Source organism: Octodon degus, unplaced genomic scaffold, assembly GCF_000260255.1.
Source record: "Octodon degus isolate 3935 unplaced genomic scaffold, OctDeg1.0 scaffold00113, whole genome shotgun sequence".
Lineage (NCBI taxonomy): Eukaryota > Metazoa > Chordata > Mammalia > Rodentia > Octodontidae > Octodon > Octodon degus.
In genome coordinates this window covers 8,077,492-8,095,237 of record NW_004524689.1, presented here as the reverse complement: position 1 = coordinate 8,095,237, position 17,746 = coordinate 8,077,492, and the positions used below count along the sequence as shown (strand labels likewise).

At 55.9% G+C, this 17,746-nt stretch overlaps 2 protein-coding genes across 4 annotated transcripts in view; one reads left to right on the top strand and one right to left on the bottom strand.

Annotated features, from left to right (window-relative positions):
* The first annotated feature begins 3,646 nt into the window (after window positions 1-3,646).
* Window positions 3,647-5,356, top strand: Nppa (natriuretic peptide A). The gene is made up of 3 exons (XM_004639742.2): window positions 3,647-3,867; window positions 4,000-4,326; window positions 5,039-5,356. Exons 1-3 carry the CDS (start codon window positions 3,745-3,747, stop codon window positions 5,048-5,050), a joined length of 462 nt encoding a protein of 153 aa, XP_004639799.1. The 5' UTR covers window positions 3,647-3,744; the 3' UTR covers window positions 5,051-5,356.
* Window positions 5,357-8,445: 3,089 nt separating this feature from the next.
* Window positions 8,446-17,746, bottom strand: part of Clcn6 (chloride voltage-gated channel 6) — a 35,392-nt gene continuing 26,091 nt past the window's right edge. For 2 of the 3 annotated variants that reach the window (XM_023699496.1, XM_004639659.2), the window contains exons 14-23: window positions 16,585-16,711; window positions 16,232-16,385; window positions 15,913-16,072; window positions 15,721-15,827; window positions 14,640-14,826; window positions 13,633-13,790; window positions 13,400-13,556; window positions 11,840-11,947; window positions 11,627-11,752; window positions 8,446-10,051 (exon numbers count right to left, since the gene is read on the bottom strand). In XM_023699496.1, coding sequence (XP_023555264.1) covers window positions 9,971-10,051; window positions 11,627-11,752; window positions 11,840-11,947; window positions 13,400-13,556; window positions 13,633-13,790; window positions 14,640-14,826; window positions 15,721-15,827; window positions 15,913-16,072; window positions 16,232-16,385; window positions 16,585-16,711 — 1,365 coding nt within the window. In that variant the 3' untranslated portion in view covers window positions 8,446-9,970. Of the gene's footprint in view, window positions 10,052-11,626; window positions 11,753-11,839; window positions 11,948-13,399; window positions 13,557-13,632; window positions 13,791-14,639; window positions 14,827-15,720; window positions 15,828-15,912; window positions 16,073-16,231; window positions 16,386-16,584; window positions 16,712-17,746 lie in introns of those variants that run through there. The other variant, XM_023699497.1, reaches the window with a different exon arrangement.

The window sequence follows — 17,746 nt, the reverse complement described above, 5'->3', positions numbered from 1 at the left end:
CTTTTTCCGGTTTGTTCTTTTGGGTTTTGAGACAGGGTCTTAGCATGTAGTTCAGGCTGGCCTTGAACTCACTGCATGGCCTCACTCTTGGGGGAGATCACAGACATGCAGCACCACGCAAGGCACAGAGCATTTCTAAAACTGAACTCCCGTCTGCCTCACCGCCGGCTCCTGCTTTCTGGGCTCTGACGCTATGCGGCCCGTAGCCCTGCCTTTGCTCCTGTGGGGCCCCCTGCTGTCCCTCAGCCCAGGCTCTGGCACCTCAAGCACTGTGGGCTCCCCCGCCACAGGCAGGAAGCACTGGGAATTTAGGTCAGCCAGGAGCAGCTCCCTGGGGCCTGTGCCAGTCACAGAGGTGGCAGCTTGAAGGCAGACCAGTCCCTGGGCCAGCCTTGGGGTTACCACAGCCCCAGCCCACATCCTCACTGCAGCGGGTGAGCACCCTGCGTGGGAATACCTCCATAGCCAGGCTGGCCTCAAACTTGAGATGACCATCCTGGCTCAGCGTCCTGAGTGCTGGAATTTAGGGTGCGTGCCACCAGGCTGGCTCCACAGTGCTTTAGCAAGTGAACTTGGCCTTGGGCTTTGTTTCTCAGGGCCTTCCAGCTTCTAGCCCCCAGTGACATCCACATTGTACCCAGGGAACAGAAGATCATATTCAAAGTGGTCAGCAGATGTTCCTCTCTGTGCCATGGTGCCTTCCAGGGGTTTCTGCCTGAGCCCACTTGGGTCTGACAGAATCATACCAGAAGCCCAGTGGTTTATTTATTTATTTATTTTTCTTTATTTTTGAGACAGTGTCTCACCATATAGCTCAGGTAGGCCTTGAACTCACTGTGCAGCCCAAGCTGGCCTTGAATTTTTGGCAACCCTCCTGCCTCAGCCTCCCCCAGCCCCAGTGGGTGTGGGGCTGGTTCTGCATTGGTGCGCCACTGCTGGACACCAAAGCAGCCCCAAGAGAGTCAGAAACCAACTCTGGGGCTGGGTGTGGTGACACACACCTAGAATCCTAGAACTCCATAGAGACCCACATTCCGGATCCCAAGCCCATTTGCAAGGTTCTTCCCTACTTGTGACAAGGATGATGTCTCAGAGGAAGGGCGTGGGGACAGGCTCTTATTTTCCAGGTAGCAGGAGAGACAGGGTGGGGTCCTCAGCTCCCTGATCCTTGGCTTGTCTCCTGATCACTCCTTGGACTCCGAGCAGCACACTCAATGCAGCGATTTCCATCCCAGGGGCAAATCAAAGCTCTACGGGGTTCCACGCGACAAATGCCCTTGAGGATCGTCCACGTCTTGGTAGGGCCTGGGGGTGCACAATAAATCCCTGGGTGGGATTTTCATATAAACCACTGGGGAGAGTGTCACAGAATATCTCTTTCTTTCTGCTTCCTTCCCAGTAAAAACCCTAGCCGAGAGAAGCGGCTCAGGAAATGTCACACAAGCTCCACTCCTGCTTCACTCTAGAAGAAAACTGACCCCGGCCAGGACTTCCGCTCTCCTCGGGCCACCTGCAGACTTCAGATGTGGCTGAGGACAGAGGAGCAGTGTCGCCCCCTCCGAGGCAGCGCCCACTGCCTTTCCGGAAGTCTTTGCCCACATCAAAGCGCATCTCAAAGGGCAGCTCCGGAGATGGCCACGTGACGCATGCAGCGTGCAGCGCAAGTCCCCCTGTGCGGCTGCGCTGCGCGCTGAGCCTTCTTTGCTAATAATAACCCTCCAGCCAAGCAATTAAGCTGTGGGCACATTCCAGGGGCACCAAGAGCTGACGGATTTTTGGCCCCAGAGCTCTTACTGAGAATTGCACCAATTTCAGATTTCAAATTGAGTTAGGCCTAAATCAGTCGTCTAAACGCTTTTCCCCCCATCTTAGAATACTAACCTCCCCAAGCATCTCTTGTGACCAACCTCTGGCCACTTCCTGCCTGGATTTCCTGCCTTGTGGCTCCATAAAGTCATCACCATTGGTCAGCCAAGGGGCTGACACATCTGGGCTTCCATCCAGCCAGGATGGAGCTGTTCACACAATGCACAAGTCCTGAGCTCCCCAGAAGCGGAGTGAGGCACAGCAGAGGGGGAAGGGACTTGTGACCCTACATCACTGCTCCAGAAGACAGTGACAAAGAGGAGGGCTAGCCAGGTGTGGTGGTGCACGACTGTGATCCCAGCACTTAGGAGGCTGAGGCAGAAAAACTACCCCAAACTTAAAGACAGGTGGGGAGCTGTTTGGGGGCCAAGAGGAGGGGATGGGGTGACATTGAGAGTGTCCCTACACGGTACAGACGCACAGCATTATATGTGATGTGGGTCAAGGATGTGGCTGCTTGTGTCAGACCTAATGTTCCATTCCTGGTTCTGCTACTTATAAGCTCAGGGGCCTTGGGTCTCAGTTCTGTCCCTTTGTACACAGGAACCACAGTACCACCTCCTGGGGAGGGGTGCGGTCACCCACACACAGCTCTCAGTCAGTGCGTGGCCATTTCCAGTGATCCATCAAGGAAAAGCATCATCACTGTCCTGCAGCTGGGTGGCACAGCCCCCAGGGACACGTGGTGGCAAGGTCTGCCTTCCTTTGAGGGCATCAGGGGGTTCCACATTTGCCTCAACTTACAGCCAAGGCCCTGATCTGAATGCATCAGGCCTGCCAGGGATGACCATGTTAGGGCCGAAGCCCTGAGCTCAGTGTCCCCACTCTGTGTACACTGTGTCCAATGCAGGGGGACACTGCAGTCCGAGCTCAGTAAATGGACGTCACTTGATACTCTTTCGTTACAGGGATGGGGAAATTGAGGCCACCATGTTCGTCATTTCCTGGCCTGAGAAAAGCACATGGAAGGCGTCCCTCCTCACCTCTGCATCCTTGCTGAGCACACCCTCCTGGGAAGGGTGGGGCTGCTGCCAGCTGCACGGCAGTGGACAGAGACAGGCAGCATTCTGAGATGGAAGTGGCCGAGGAGGAACAGGAGCTGTGGAGGAGAAGGAGCATGCTGCCCCCAGCTTTCCAAGGTGCTTCCTTTCCTGCCTGGGAGCCAGCTTCTTGGGACATGCATCCCATTTGCCTCCTTGCTGACTCAGGCCTCTAGAACATGACTCTCCTTCACCCAGCTGCTGAGAGAAGCATTCAGGGGTGAGGGCCAGGGGTCCACCCCCAGAGTGGAGACCGATGAATCAAGCGTGAAGGCAGCCGGAGCATCTGCACACCCTGGAGCAGCCGGCTGCCTGCCATTTCCTCCTCTGCCACCCTTATTTGGAGCCCTTGACAGCTGAGCCACAAACAGAGCAGGGAGCTGGGTGCCGGCCAGCCGTCACCCTCCGCTTCCCTGAGCTGGTCCTGTTGTCCGGGAGAAAGAATCCTGCGGCACGGTGGCGCTAAGATAACCAAGGACTCTTTTGCTCTTCTCACACCTTTGAAGAGGGGGCCTCTTGAGGCAAATCAGCAAGAATGTGGCTCTTGCAGCAGGGGGTCCGGGGGGCTGCTGGGGCTGCCCAAGGTGGAGGGGTTGGCAGCAGCTCTGTTGGACTGATAACTTTAAAAGGGCATCTTCTGCTGGCTCCTCACGCTGCCGCTTTATCGCTGCAAGTGACACAATGGGGAGGGTTCTAGCCCTCCTGTGCTAGCCGAGCTGGGGGGCTATAAAAACAGGACGCGCTGGGCAGCTGGGAGATAGTGACGGACTAAGGCTGAGAGGGAAGCCACAGAGGACAGAGGCAGCAAGCACCAGCTCGCTCCTTGACCAGCATCGGCATGGGCTCCTTCTCCACCATCGCTGTGAGCCTCCTCCTCTTCCTCAAATTCCAACTTCCAGGCCACGCTCAAGCCAATCCCATGTACAACGTCATGTCTAATGCAGACCTGGTGGATTTCAAGGTAGGGCCAGAAAAGGGGGCACAGCCCTGGACCCAAGGGCTTTTGGACACTGGGTCTATTCCTCTTGGTTTTCTCAGCCAACGAGACCTCACCCTCTCCTTCTCCCTCTCCCCGTGTTTTCCTTCTGTAAAGAATTTGCTGGACCACCTGGAGGAGAAAATGCCTCTAGAAGACGAGGTGGTGTTGCCGCAAGTCGCAAATGAGCAGAATGAAGAAGCAGGGGCTGTTCTGAGTGCCCTTCCTGAGGTGCCTTCCTGGACGGGGGAGGCCAGCCCAGCACAGAGGGAAGGTGGTGCCCTTGGGAGAGGGCCCTGGGACTCCTCTGATCGATCTGCCCTCCTGAAAAGCAAGCTGAGGGCACTGCTCACCGCCCCTCGGAGCCTGCGTAGGTCCAGCTGCTTCGGAGGCAGGATGGACAGGATTGGAGCCCAGAGCAGCCTGGGCTGCAACAGCTTCCGGGTAAGAGGAGATGGGGATGCAGATGGGGTTGGGGTTGGGGATGGGGGTGGGGGTGGGCATGGGGTGGAGGTGGGAAAGGGGATGAGGATGGGGAATGGGTGTGGGATGAGGAGGAAAAAAATGATTGTTTTGTTGAGACTGAAATCTTGCCAAAGAATACTACTAGAATGTTTTTTTCTTTTTGGAATTGGGGATTGAACTCACGCCCTTGCGCTTGCCAGGACAAGTGTTCATTCTACAGAATGGTGCATTTGATGATAGAGGGAGAAGAGGGGAGACTTACTTCTGAGATTCCAGCCCAAACTTAGCAGGTGTCCCCTAAGTTGAAGACAGTCCTAGTAACTCAGCTGCAGCCTGGGAAAAGAAAGTGCTTTAAAAAAAAAAAAAAAAGCAAGCAAGCTGTGGCCACCAGCACTGGGAAATCCGGACTCTCATGAGTCAAGCCATCTTTGCTCTGTGATTAGCAGTTTGTGTCCCTCCCTATGATGACCAGATGTTGAAGGAGTTAAGGGAAATCAACAAGGCCAGCCATTCTTGGCTCTAAAGAGGAATTGCTAACCATCTGTGGGCAACTCAGAGGGTGATTAGACTGCAGTGGGTGGAGGGAAGCAGCGGGCCAGGGCTCAATTTAAGAGTTCCAGTACTGTCCTATGAAGCTGACTTTCCCAGTACGGCTCAGGTCACCAAGCCAAATATGTTTTTCTCTTCATAGTATCGAAGATAACAGCCATAGAGGACAAGGTTGGCCAGGCCCCAGGGCAGACCAAGAGACCCTCCTCCCCTGGGGGCTCTCCTGCGTTGAGGTCTCACGTCATGGGAGTTGTGATGAGCACGGATTGGAGCTGCCACTTCCTGTCAGCATTTCTCACGTTTTGTGCTATGCCTAGCCAGAGGGGTTTCGTTGTGGTTTTCCCACCTCGCCCATCCCATGCGTCACCCTAGACCTTCACCCATTACTGACAGCAGCTGGAAAAATAAATAAATTTCAGCACCTCGGACAGAAGCCAATGCCAGACTCGTGCTTTCTCCCTTTCCCAGGACCCAGAGTCCTGGTCATTTAACCCGTTGTAAGAGAAGATAATGCTTAGCCTCTTTCTCATTATTTCCTCATTTTATTTGTGTTTTGTATGTGTGTGTGTGTGGGGGGGGGTGTTCCAAATCCTCAACCTGCTCTGCTCACACTACAGCGCCGAAGACCAGAAGGGCACTTATTTTTATCTGGATCTGCTCATTTAGAGCCCTTGCTTACTGAAATCTCACAAACATCTGGACTTATTTTCCTGGCTCTAGTAGCGTTGCATGTACGCAGTAGACAGCAGTCTCAGTGCGCTTCACAGTTACAGCTTGGGTGTGTTTAGAAAATGAGGGCCCTAAGAGGATTTTCTCTGATCCATTTGACTGAACTTCCGGTGTGGACAAGAGTTGGCAGAGTGAGGGTTTTAAAAGCTGAGCAAAGAGAAGAAAGGTCTGTTAGGCTGAGAAGCCACGGGTTCCTGGGCTTTGGGAACTGCTGCGCTGCTAACTTTGAGGCACTAGGGATTGATCCCAGGGAACCACACGCGTGTGGAAAACAGCCACAGCCCTTCCCTAGTTCAGCCCAAGGTGCCTGAACCAACGGACGGTCCTGCGGGGATGAGCCACTGGGGAAGAGGCAGTGTTCTTGTATCTGCTGTTGACGAGGCACTGTCCTGGGCAGAGCAGGCCAGGCACCGAGTCCACCTTGAAGGTCAGGAGTGGGCCCCCGACCACCTCCCATGCCTACTCTTCGCCCAGAGTCTCCAAGCCCCCCTTCACCTGTGTGCCCGCCTCTTCCTGCCCTGTTCCCGTGGCTCCTTCTTTCCTACCTACAATGCCCAATTCTGAGGTCCTTTTGAGGATGTTATGTTACTCCTCCAGGCTCACTGGAAAAGCCTTCCGAAGCCTTTCCTGACACCATGCCCCCAGCAAGAGCCAGTCTATCTCCAGGTGGCATCTCCTAGCTGTCAGAGACAATAGCTATGTGTGTGATCACGTGTCCGTGTTCCTAGGCTCTGTGAGCAGGCGACAGCTCTCCAGTCAAGGCTCCGTAACCAATGCCCACACCACGTTAGTGCTGAGCAGAAATGGGGGGGAAGGAGGGGAGAACTAGGCAGCAAGGTGCTCCTCGTAGAGCAGAGGGGTCCAGAAAGGACCAATACTAGGTGCTAGAGATGACAAGAGAATTGGACTCATTTCCAACCTTAATGTTCTTCATTTACACTTCAAATATGGAAGGGCAGAAAGGCCAGAATAACTGGAGGGACCAGCGTGAGACACGGGGAGGGGGTCTCTGAGCTTTGCTGCACGAGTCCGGTTTGCTAGGAGGGGCAGTGCGGCAGCTGGGTGCACTGCTGAGCCGGCACCATAACACAGGGTTGTCAGGGAACAGCAATGACAGCTCGCAGGCAGAAAAGGCCCCTGCATGGGAGCAAACACGGAGCGGGCAGGGGAGCCAGCTGGGCTTTCCTGGTGGAGTGGAAAAGCAACATTTCTTACAAAACAAAACCACATGAACAAGAAGCACTGCCAAAAACCTGTCACATCTCAAGACCTGGCGTCAAGTCTATTTTCTCAGCAGATTGGGGGCAAACTCCTAACACGACACCATCAGTAAACCAAACGGAGGCTGGCACTGGCAGGAGGAAAGGACCGCGACAGGAGGAAAGCTCAGTGGCTCCGCTGGGCCAGAGCTCATCTGAGGGCAGAAAAAACCCTGTGGCGAGCTGGAAACTGTAGGTAAGGTCCACAGAACCAGCCAGCTGTGGTGGCAGTACACTCGGGGGCTGAGGCAGGAGAGCCTCCCGGAGCTCACGGCCAGCCTGAACTGCATAGCGAGACCCTGTCTCAAGAAACTAAAACAAAAACAACGTCCACAGATGCACAGAACCAGATACATGCCTGCTAAAGGCAGCACCCTAGTACAGCGGGCAGACCCCATGGAGGTGGCAGCCAGCGGGGACCCACACACTAGCGCTGCAGCCCTTGTCTACTGGAAAGGAGTGGGATACAAACCAAGTGCCTTTCCTTCCAAGAAAGCACCGTGGAGACAAAGGTTAAAGGAGACAGATGCAGACATTTTATTCTGACGTGTCACCATGAGAATGTCCAAGTTCCAAAAGTTCAAATAAAAATAGAATTTTACAAATTAAAAAAAATACAATTTATATACACAGTAGAATTAGCTAACGGTACCATATACACGAACAGTGCAAACAGAAAGGGGGAAGCGGCGCTGCGGACATGACCGAGGCCTGCACAGGACAGCCCTGTGTGGCTGGGTCAAGGGCGCGCCCCTGCCAACCTAGAGTTGTGAATTTACCAAGGTCACGAGCAGATCATCCCCTGAAGCGTCTCCACGGCCAGGCCTGGCACCCAGCGCCCAGCCCCACTTCCGGGTTCCTGGAAGCAGCAGGCAGGGGACAAACACAGGAAACCCACTCGCTTCCACGATCTGGTTTTCCCAGGCGCCATGGCACTGGGGACGGGGCGGCGGGGCTGGGAAAAGACAGTAAGCACTGGACAGGAAGCTGGGGAGCAAGGCATGGCCACAGGTCCCGTGTGCAGGAGGCTTGTCTTTGGGTTTTTCTGGAAAGGCGCGGGTGGGAGGAGCCTGGCTCGGGTCCTCTATGGTGGCCTCCACTGGCTGCAGGGCAGGGAGGAATCTGCATTCTACTGTCTATTTCTGCGCTAAACTGGTGATGACTCAAACGCAAAGGATATGCACGTGGGATACATTCCTACAGTGTTCACCTGGGCAGCTGAGGCAGGCAGCAGGTGACTGCCCCGGCCAAGCTGGGGCCCGGGCTCTGCCAATGTGAGAGAGGGGGAAGTTCCTGTGATACAGTCACATACTTGCCTGGCTTATGCAATTGGTTTCCTGTTTAGTTTTGTGGTACTGGAGCTGGAACCCAAGGTCTCACATATGCCAGGCAGCTAACTGCTACACGAGCAGCACTGGTTTTTTTTTTTTTTTTTTTTTTTGCAGTACTAGGGATTGAACTCAGGCCCTTGTGCTTGCCAGGCAAGTGCTTGTTCTACTGAGCTACCTCCCTGGCCCCCTTTTTGTTTCTAACGTAAGTCTTGCCAAGTTGCCCAGGCTGACCTCGAGCCCTCCATCCTCCTGCCTCAGCCTCCAGAACAGCTGGGGTTACAGGCATGTGCCACCACGCCTGGCAACTGCTAGCCTTCCTGCTCTATGAGAGAACAACGTGGTTGAGCTCCAAATGCTGCCCTAAGACCCGGCAGCAGCCAGCATCCAGAGAAGCTGCAAAAATCAGAAGCTGTAGAAATCAATCATTTTGGTCAAAAACACAAGCAGGGTAGGGGACAGGACCACAGGGACGGGGAAGCAGCCCTTCGTGGGTGTGGACAGTCCTCCAGAGCACACTGTATACCTGACACCAGCTGGCCCGGTCCAAGCAACCCAAGCTCACACTGTGAGAAGCCAGGCCCGACCCAGAGGCCTCATGGGTTAAAAAACACTAACTACCAATGATGCCACCTGAGTCCCAAGAGCTGTTGAGGAGGGCTGCTGGACCGATGCCGACAGACGCCCGAGGCTGTGGGAAGATGAATGCGAACATGCTACCCTGGGTTCTCCCAGGCGCATGCTCCGAAGGAAACTGTGGCCTGGGAGGCACACCCAGGGCTGGGCTGGGCTGGGGTGCGTGCGGATCTCCTGTGCGCAGTGCCGAAGGCCCCAGGTTCCCTGCCTCCCAGCGCCAACAGCACTACAGGCCCAGCCCGAGCTCCCACCTCTGGCCGCTCAGGAGGACAGAGCGCTGGCCAGCAGGGGAGAGAGGGCTGTGAGGGGAGACGCTTCCCCTCTCAAAGCCACTGCTTCTCCCCAGCATGTCCTGCAGCGACCTGGCCCATGACTAACGCCCCCACCTGCGAGATGGTCTCATGCTGTCCCTCAGGGTTCTGTCTCAGGGCGCCCTGCTTTTGGTTAACTCTGGAGGTGAGGCCAAGACTGAGTTGTGCCGTCTCACCAGGAAGACACGCACAGACTGAGCAAGAGCAGTCACTCAGTGAGCAGGGGCTGGGGCAGGCGGGGAGAGACGTCAAAAACAAGCGGGACAGCAGTCTGACCCCACGACTGCACTCTTCATCACAGAACATCTGCGGGACTTTAATGCTACGTCCTGCAGGCCGGGGCTCTGAGGAGACTCACGCCTCAGGAAGCCAGGGCACCCCTCCGATCCACGGGAGAGGACAAGTGTCCAGGGGAGGCAGTCCCGAGGGAAGCCTTGTCAGCACCCCACTCCTCCACCTAGTGGTGAATGTGATTCTGCAACGGACCTTGGCCCAAGCCCTCCCAGAGGGTGAAGGCACCAGCAGGGCTCCCCAGGAGAGCAGGGAAGGTGGGGCTGGCTGGCTGCTGCCTCTGTCCTGGTCCTTTGGGGCCTGGGCAGGGCTATGCCAACGCCAGGCATGGGAAGTGGGGAGCAGGGAAGAGGGTACTTGCTGAGGTGGTCAGGGAAGTCCCGACTCTGACGACTTAACACCATTCCCGGCGTCTCTGCCCAGCAAGTGCTCCATGATTCCAGGCTTTCAAGAACATTTGTGTCCTGGGACAGCGCAGCCCGTGGTGGCCACGGTATGAGCAAGGAGCAGCGGGCGGGCGTCAGAGAGTCTGAAAATGCTGCCGCAGCCTCGCCTGCAGGAACTCATGTGTCAGGTTGTGTCGCGTGATGATCCCCACAATCTGGGACAAGAAGAGTCATGTCAACCATCCACCAAACCGCTGGTGACAAAGGGCGTCAGTCAGTCACAGGACACAGAGGGAGATAGAGTCAGAACAGGACGCATGAGGACCGGGAAGACTTGTCTCATGGCTCCCTACTTCCCTGGCTAGGACCGAGGCTGGGTAAGCAGGGAGCAGAAGCTGGGGCCCAGGGACACATACAGCGCCCCACGGATTCAGAGGGGCCAGCTCACATGCTCCCCACAGCCCACTGGCCTCACAGGTGTTGGCAAGAGGCAGGAACTCCAAGGCTTCAGAGTCTGAGACCCTGTCCCCGCCTTGGAGAGCTTCCTCCGGGAGCCCCTCTACATGCCTTTTACCAGTTCCTGCCATTGATGGGGGTACCCAAGGCCATACACAGTGCAAAAGGTCAGAATTGATCATAAGAGCTGGCCATGGGGCCAGTGAGATAGCTCAGTGGTCTAAAGTGTTTGCTTAGGCAACCGCAGGGACCAAGGTTCGATCCCTGGCACCGCATGCCATGCCAGCCCCACCCCCAGGGCAGCCTGAGCTGGCCACTAACTAACTAACTAAATAAAGCAATGACCTTAATTAGATCTTAGGCAAGCTTAGGCAAATGTGCAGGGACTTCGGTAAAATCCCGGCATCACATACCGCCTCAGCCCAACCCCCAGGGTAGGCTGAGCTGGCCACAAACAAAACAGAGCAGCTGGCCATGTAACCACAAGAAGGAACACAGTTCCATCTGAACTTGTGTCACAGCACGCTATACACGGGCCAGGTCACCTGGGTGCCACTTTCCTTTACAGGGGTATCAGTTCCTGGAGGGCTGTCTGGGGATACAGACCAAAAGCCCCCAAAAAGGACACTGGAGAAAGAGCCAAGGGCTGTGGGTACAGCTTGGCCCAGCAGCAATGAGAACTTTCACTCCCCAGCATCACAAAAACAAAAAGAGGGCAAGCTGACACGATGGTGGAGGTTTTCTGCTGGCAACAGCCCTTTCCCGGAGTGCAGTCAGCCTGAACCAAGAGCCATTTCATCCAAATTAGACACAAGAGTCTCTGGGAAAAGGAGTGAAAGGATGATGAAAAGCTGATGCGGTGTCCTCTGCAGGGCAAGGATGAGGGCTTGGTTCTGTTTGACCATATGTGATTTCTTATTTTTCTCAATTAAAAAACCAGTAATTATATAATAAGGGGAAAAGGAAGTTCTAAAAAGAAGAAACAGGAAGCCTGCTGCAATCATCACTGGGCGTCCAATCTTTTAAAATGCATGAGTGGCTGGTCTGAAGCGTTCTCACCAGCTGTTCTGAATCCTCACGACCAGGAGGGAAATGAGGAACCAGACTATGGTCACCGGGAAGGGACCCACGCGATGCTAGGTCTGCGCACTGAGCTAGTCCGGGTGGTGAGAAGGGCGCACAGCGCCATCTGCTGGCCATGTGCCCAGAAGGACAACATCGGAGGCCAGGTGGACAACCGGACAGTTGCCCTGTGGGCTGTGGGCTGAGAGCCTCCCTGTGGGACTCAGCAATGAGACCCCTGCTGTACCCCAGCCAGGGTCCCAAGGACTCACCTCCCCAACAGCATTCACCACGGGCAGGTGGCGCAGGCCCATTGTCCTGAACAGGTTGAAGACTTGGGAGACGTGGGTGTTGGGGGACACAGTGAAGGGCGAAGGGTTCATGTAGGGGGTGACATCCTGTACAGGGACAGCAAGAGTCACCCACAGACCATATGGAAATGACAGGACCAAGAGGCACATGCATGGGACCAGCCACTCCCTCACCACAATCATCCTTGGGTTGAGCAGAGTGAGGTCCAGGTCGTGGATGTCAGGGTACCGCGGGTAATCCTCGGCCATCTCGGCGTAGGAGAGGCGTGGCTGGCTGGCACTCTGCAATTCCAACCCAGACAACATCCTGGCACCAGGGCCACTCTAATCCTGTCCCTCTGAGCCGGGCGTGTACAGGACAGAGCCCCCAGCAGCTGCTTTGGAAGCAGTCAGCTCTGGCTGACTTCTAATTGGGTCATCCTGAAGCTTGAGGAGCTTCCCTTCCTTCTGCTGTGCAACCTCAAGGGTCTGCCGAGGTTTAATGGGGTCTGTGCTATTGCGTGGGAGCAGCTAGATGCTGCGCCCAGGTTCTAAGCCCCATACCAGCAGGGCCCTTGGAAGCAGTCTCCACACATGCGACTGGGTTAAAACAGGGTCACAGCGGTAGACCCTAGGCTGACATCCAATGACAGATGTTGTTACAAAACGGAGAATGAGAGTGATAACTGAAGCAAAACTGGAGCCATGTGGCTATGGCCAAGGCATGCCAAGCCCCGCAGCTGCCACAGGAAGTAGGCTGAGGCAGGCTGGGTCCTCTCAGCCCGCATAGAGGGCGGGGCTCTGCACCACCTGCATTTTGTACTTCTGACTTTGAGCGCTGAAAGCGAGAGTTTATGGTGATCTGATGCAGCAATCAGGTGTCAGAAACGCACAAGCTGTCACTTGTTCACTCTGGGCTCCAACATTTCCAGCTGGCCACTGCCCTCCCCCCACACACACACAAAGCTGTCCCCACGCGATCCACAGCCTGCTGGGCAGCCCCAAATCCCTTGACCATACAGGCATGGGCCAAGCCCCACAGGAGCCATCCTGTGTCACTTGTGCCGCCCCCCTGGCCCCTCGCTAGTGATACTGTCCTTTATCCCCCACCAGAGCCTTGGTGCCCCCAAGACCGCAACCCCACCCAAAAAGGCGTGTAGGGAAGCAGGTCTCCAGGCAGCTGGCTCAGTCTCCCATCAAGGACAGTGTGTGAGGGGATGGACTCAAGTGGCCCAGGGGCCACTGTGAACAACACCCCAAAGCCCAAATGTAAGAGAGAGCTGCAGCGGAGCTGTCAGGAAGGGCCAGGTGGTGTTCCTGCACCACAATTAGAAGCTCACTTGCATCAGAAATGAAAATACAGAAGCTCCATTAAAAGCCAGCAGGCAAAGCGGAGGACATGAGCAGAGGGCCCGGCTCGCCAGCCTCACATCACCTGAAGGCACACTCAGGCTTGAGGAACGTCCTCTCCTGCTGTGTGACCCTGAGAGTCCCCCGAGGCTTAATGGGGACTGTGCTATCGGGCTGGAGCAGTGGAGGCTGCGCCTAGGTCCTAAGCCCCATACCAGCAGCGACTTTGGAAGCAGGCTCCACATATCCAACTGGGTTAGGACAAGGTCACAACAGCAGACCCTAGGCTGACAGAGGGAACAGGAGGCTCTGATGGGCACGGAGCCCTAGAGAAATGCCCCATCTGGCCCCCCACTGCAGCATGTGGTCGGTGTGCACCCCAGCCCCAGTCCCCCCAAGCCTTACCGACTGGCTCTCAGAGTAGCAGACGCCGCGCACAAGCAGGGTCACGAGCTGTGAGCGCAGGACCAGCCCATGGAAGGTGAGTGGCCGGAAGCGTTCCTCCATGGTCCAGTCTTCGCTCGGGGACTGGTCAGGGTACAGGTTGGGGTAGGGGGTGTATCTGTTACACAGAAACCAGACGCTGCCTAGCACAGCCGAGCCAGGGCGCCCACCAGCCGCAGCACCACGGGCTGTACCTGCGCTCCAGCATCTGCTGCAGGAGGTCCTCCTTCTCGGCTGGCTCCTCAGGGGCTGCGTGCTCATCACACATGTTGCGCAGCTCGCTCGACGGGTAGGACTTCATGGACTGGCTCCGCTTGCGCTGCTCACCGGCACGGGTTAGGATGCTGGACTTCTGGGGTGAGGGCAGAGGCAGGGACAGGCTGCTACAGGGCACCCCATGGTCATACCCGTTGGGCTCAGGACCCAGGAGTGGTGAGGCCACAAGCAGCTCCTGGTGCAGGGCTGCACAGCTCTGGCTCAGGGGCTCAAGGTCACAGGAGCCAGTGAGAGCCCAGGGACTTGGCTGTAGGTTCTGCAGTCCATGCAGGAGCCATATTCCCCCTTCTATGGGGTTGAGGATTGAACCCCAGGCCTTGTGCACGCTGAGCAAGCACCCTACTGCCGAGCCGCACCCCAGCCCGACTGGTCGTTAGCTTCTTTACTTTGGGAAGAGCACCTGTGGACACGGCCACTCCTCCCACAGCCAGCAAAGCCAGAGTCACGTGGGCACAGGCTAAGCGGGACACGGGGCTCAGCCTCTCCCTGGCTTTGAAGTTGGGAATAACTGGAAGACAGAGACCAGCCAGCATCCACTCCTGCTGCAGCACCAGGGCATCCAGAGCACCCACAGTGCCGGCTTCCTGGCCCTCCTGCCAGCCCCTAGGCGCCCAACTGAGTTCTGGCTCTCTTCACCAGGCCCAAGGCCGCTGGGCTTGCCACAGCCCGGGAACCTCCCTTCCCTCCTCAGTAGATAGTGAACAGCAGAGCTGCTGACCTAGGCCACCTGTCTCCACAGTGCCTGTGGCAAGGTGAAAACGCACCTGTCCCACAGTCCTCACCTGTCCCACAGGCACTCTGTGTCACAGTAGAGACAATGCAGATTTTCCTAAGCCATCCTGGGTAGGGTGTGGCAGTGGAGGACAGCACGGCCACCAAGACCCACGGGTCTCTCACCAGCGCCACTCCCGAGTGCTCACTCTACCTTGAATTTGATGTTGTTGCTGATGAGCTGGTTGCCCTTCATGAACTCCTTCTCATTGCCCCGATTCTCAGTGACCACCGGGAAGGCGTGGTGCACGGTTGTGCGTAGGATGCTGACCAGGGACTGGATGCGCGTGTGCGGGTACACGTAGGTCAGGTTGGGCTCCATGATGTCACTAGCTCTCAGCCTGGGGGCAGAGGGAGACCACCAGGGCCAAGTGTGACAGGCTGTGCTGGCGCTTGTCATGGCCCAGGCTGCGGGGGCTGCCGGACCAGTGACTCCTCTGTGCTTCTGTCCCACTCACACGCACTTCTGATGCTGGGGTCACACTCCTGCTGCCACACCGGTGGACCTTTGCTCAACCCATGGCCCACAGCTTGCTACCAATGTCCTCTCACCACAGGCCCTGTGAGCTTGCCGGGGTGGCATCCCCTCTGCCATACTCCTGGGCATTGTCTCACCACTGAATGGATAATTAGACTAAACTAAACCAACCTACGGGTTCCTCTGGACACCAGGGGCTCACAAGCCATAGCCCATCAACCAAACCCAGCCCCACAGGATCTGCAGCGGCCTTCCTGCCACAACAGTAGGGCCGAGTGTACTACATCAAGACACACACAGCTCAAAGGATCTGCAAGGTGTCCTTCTACAGAGCCTATACCCTAAAGGCCTTGCTAACACCTAATGGAGACCCCACATATGAGGCAGGTGGCCAGGCATTATGCCAATCACTGGTGACAGGTGACATTCTGAAGGGTGCGTGTGGAGGGGCAGGTCTCACTCCTGGGATCAGTGTGCACTTAGTAAAAGCAATCACGCCACACACATGATCCAGAGATCCTCCTTCATATCAAACCAGGCTGCCACGTGAGCCTGACAACCCTGGGAGGCCTTGCCTGGTCCAAACTCTAGCCCCCGAGGGCTTGTGCTCAGCATCCCCAAACACACAGGGAACAATGTCCCTGCTTCCTCCAACCCGAGAAGCCTGAGCCACTGCTTCCTATGCTAAAGCTAGCATTCTTCCTGCCCTAAAGCTAGAAGTTCTGACACCAGGGCAAGACAGAAATAGGGCACTTACTTATCCATTTCCACCTCTGTCTCCCATTCCAGGAGTGGCACACCTCGAAGGCCCACGTGAATGTCATAAATGCCCTTATTAAAAAAGTCCCCTGTCCATTTGGCCACCTGAAACACAGAGCAGAGACCTGACAAGCGAGAGGCTCTGGGGTGAAGTGGGCCCCAGGCCCGAGAGCCCAGGGGAGGTGCTCACCATCAGGGTGATCATGATGGGGAGCCCGTACGTGATCTCGTTGGTGGACTCAATTAGGATGACTGTGAGGCTGATGGTCATGCGGACGACCCCACCCAAGAAAGCAGCGGCACCAATCAGCGCAAAGGTCCCTGAATAGATGTGGCCCAGTCCAATGTAGCTGGTGAAGGAACAAACCAAGAAGGGGCTTAGAAACACCTGGGCTGGGTGGTAGGGTGTGCAAGGGGTGAACGGAGTACATGTACACATACACACATGGGTAAACCCAGGTGCGCTCGCACTCTCTCTCACACACAGACACAGACACACACACCCATACCTTTTTAGGACACTGGCAACTAATCGTCCAAAAGCAGCTCCACACAGTAGTGAAGGTACAAAAAGCCCACTTGGAACAGAAATGCCGTAAGTCCAACAAGCAAGCAGGAAATAGAGGATGAAAAACAAGGCCAAGGTGATGGGGCTGAAAGTCCCTGCAAGGCAAGAAGTGACCTAAGTCTCACCAAAGGCCTACCGACTCTCCACAGATCAGCTCGGCCCTACAGGTGCTCGCGCGCCTTAGCTGGCTCTCTTCCTGGCACCAGAGGCTGGCCAGGCTGGCAGAGTGCAGGGAAAGGCCTGCTCCTGCGTGGAGTGAAGGGCGAGCCTGGCCCTCAGCACTGGTACACTCACCATCCTGGTGGAAGAGCTGGAGGATGGCAGACTCTTGGGGATTGAAGAAGAGTGTGGCCATATCATTGTAGGTGTCATTGGGACAGAAGAAGGTCTTGATACTTGAATTCACATCTTCTGATGTAACCTATGAAGGGATGATAAGTGAGTAAAGGGCCTGGACCATGGCGCTCCTGAGTCTTGGAGGGTGATGGCTCCCATGAGAACAAGGAGCCTGGAGGCAGCAAGAGCAGCTGACTGTGATGTTAGTTCTTTGCATCATGGAGTGAGGAATCAGGAAAAGAACCCTGCATTCACCCACGCTCACAACAAAATCTAACAACACTGCAGCTCGCCATGCCCTGGACTCTGCTTCCTCTCAGTGCTGATTCTGTAAGTGACACTGCTAACAGTCAGGCCCAGGAGCTGCAAGGATGGTGGGAAGGTGACAGGCAAGACAGATGGCTGGGGAGAACAGTTTAGGCCACCGCTGAGCTCAGAGACCCAAATGAAAACAGCCGTAACTCTGGATTTCTTCCAAAAGAAACCCACCTTAGCAGGAAGCCTGACAGCAGACAGAACGTTCCTGGCCCCCTGTCCTCCAAACACAAAACGGGGAATGAGACCAGGTTTGGTGAGCGCCCCCTGGTGGCAGGATGTGGCAATGGGAAAACACGCAGCGGCTCAGGGGCTCAGTGCAGAGCCGGCAGTGGACAAGCAGAGGGGACAGCTTAGTAAGCTCTAAAGGCAGGCTCTCCCAAGCCATGTCTGCAGGGGAAAATGTCCCGTGATCAGAGCACAGAGAAGCATCAGAGAACTTCCTGGAACCCAGTGTGTCTGCTACAGCAGAGCACATACTTCAAAGTCGGCTCTCACCCTGACTCTGCCACAGACTAGTGACCCTGGGAAGGTTTCTCACTGTGTGACACTTCAGCTTCCTCATCTATAAGATGGGGACAACCCCTTCCCTCAGGCTGTACATGCTGGCCAAGGCACCTTGATGAAGTCCTCACTGCGCTGGGGACGCTGCCACTACCCAGCAGGTGGTGGGAAGGGTTCTGTGAGGTGTCTGCCGTGGCTGTGGAGTGGCTGGCAGGCAGCAAATGTGTCAAACAATCCTAACCCTCCCCAGATCATTTTAGATTCTAAGAAGTTCTGCATTAAAGACATATATTTTAGGGGC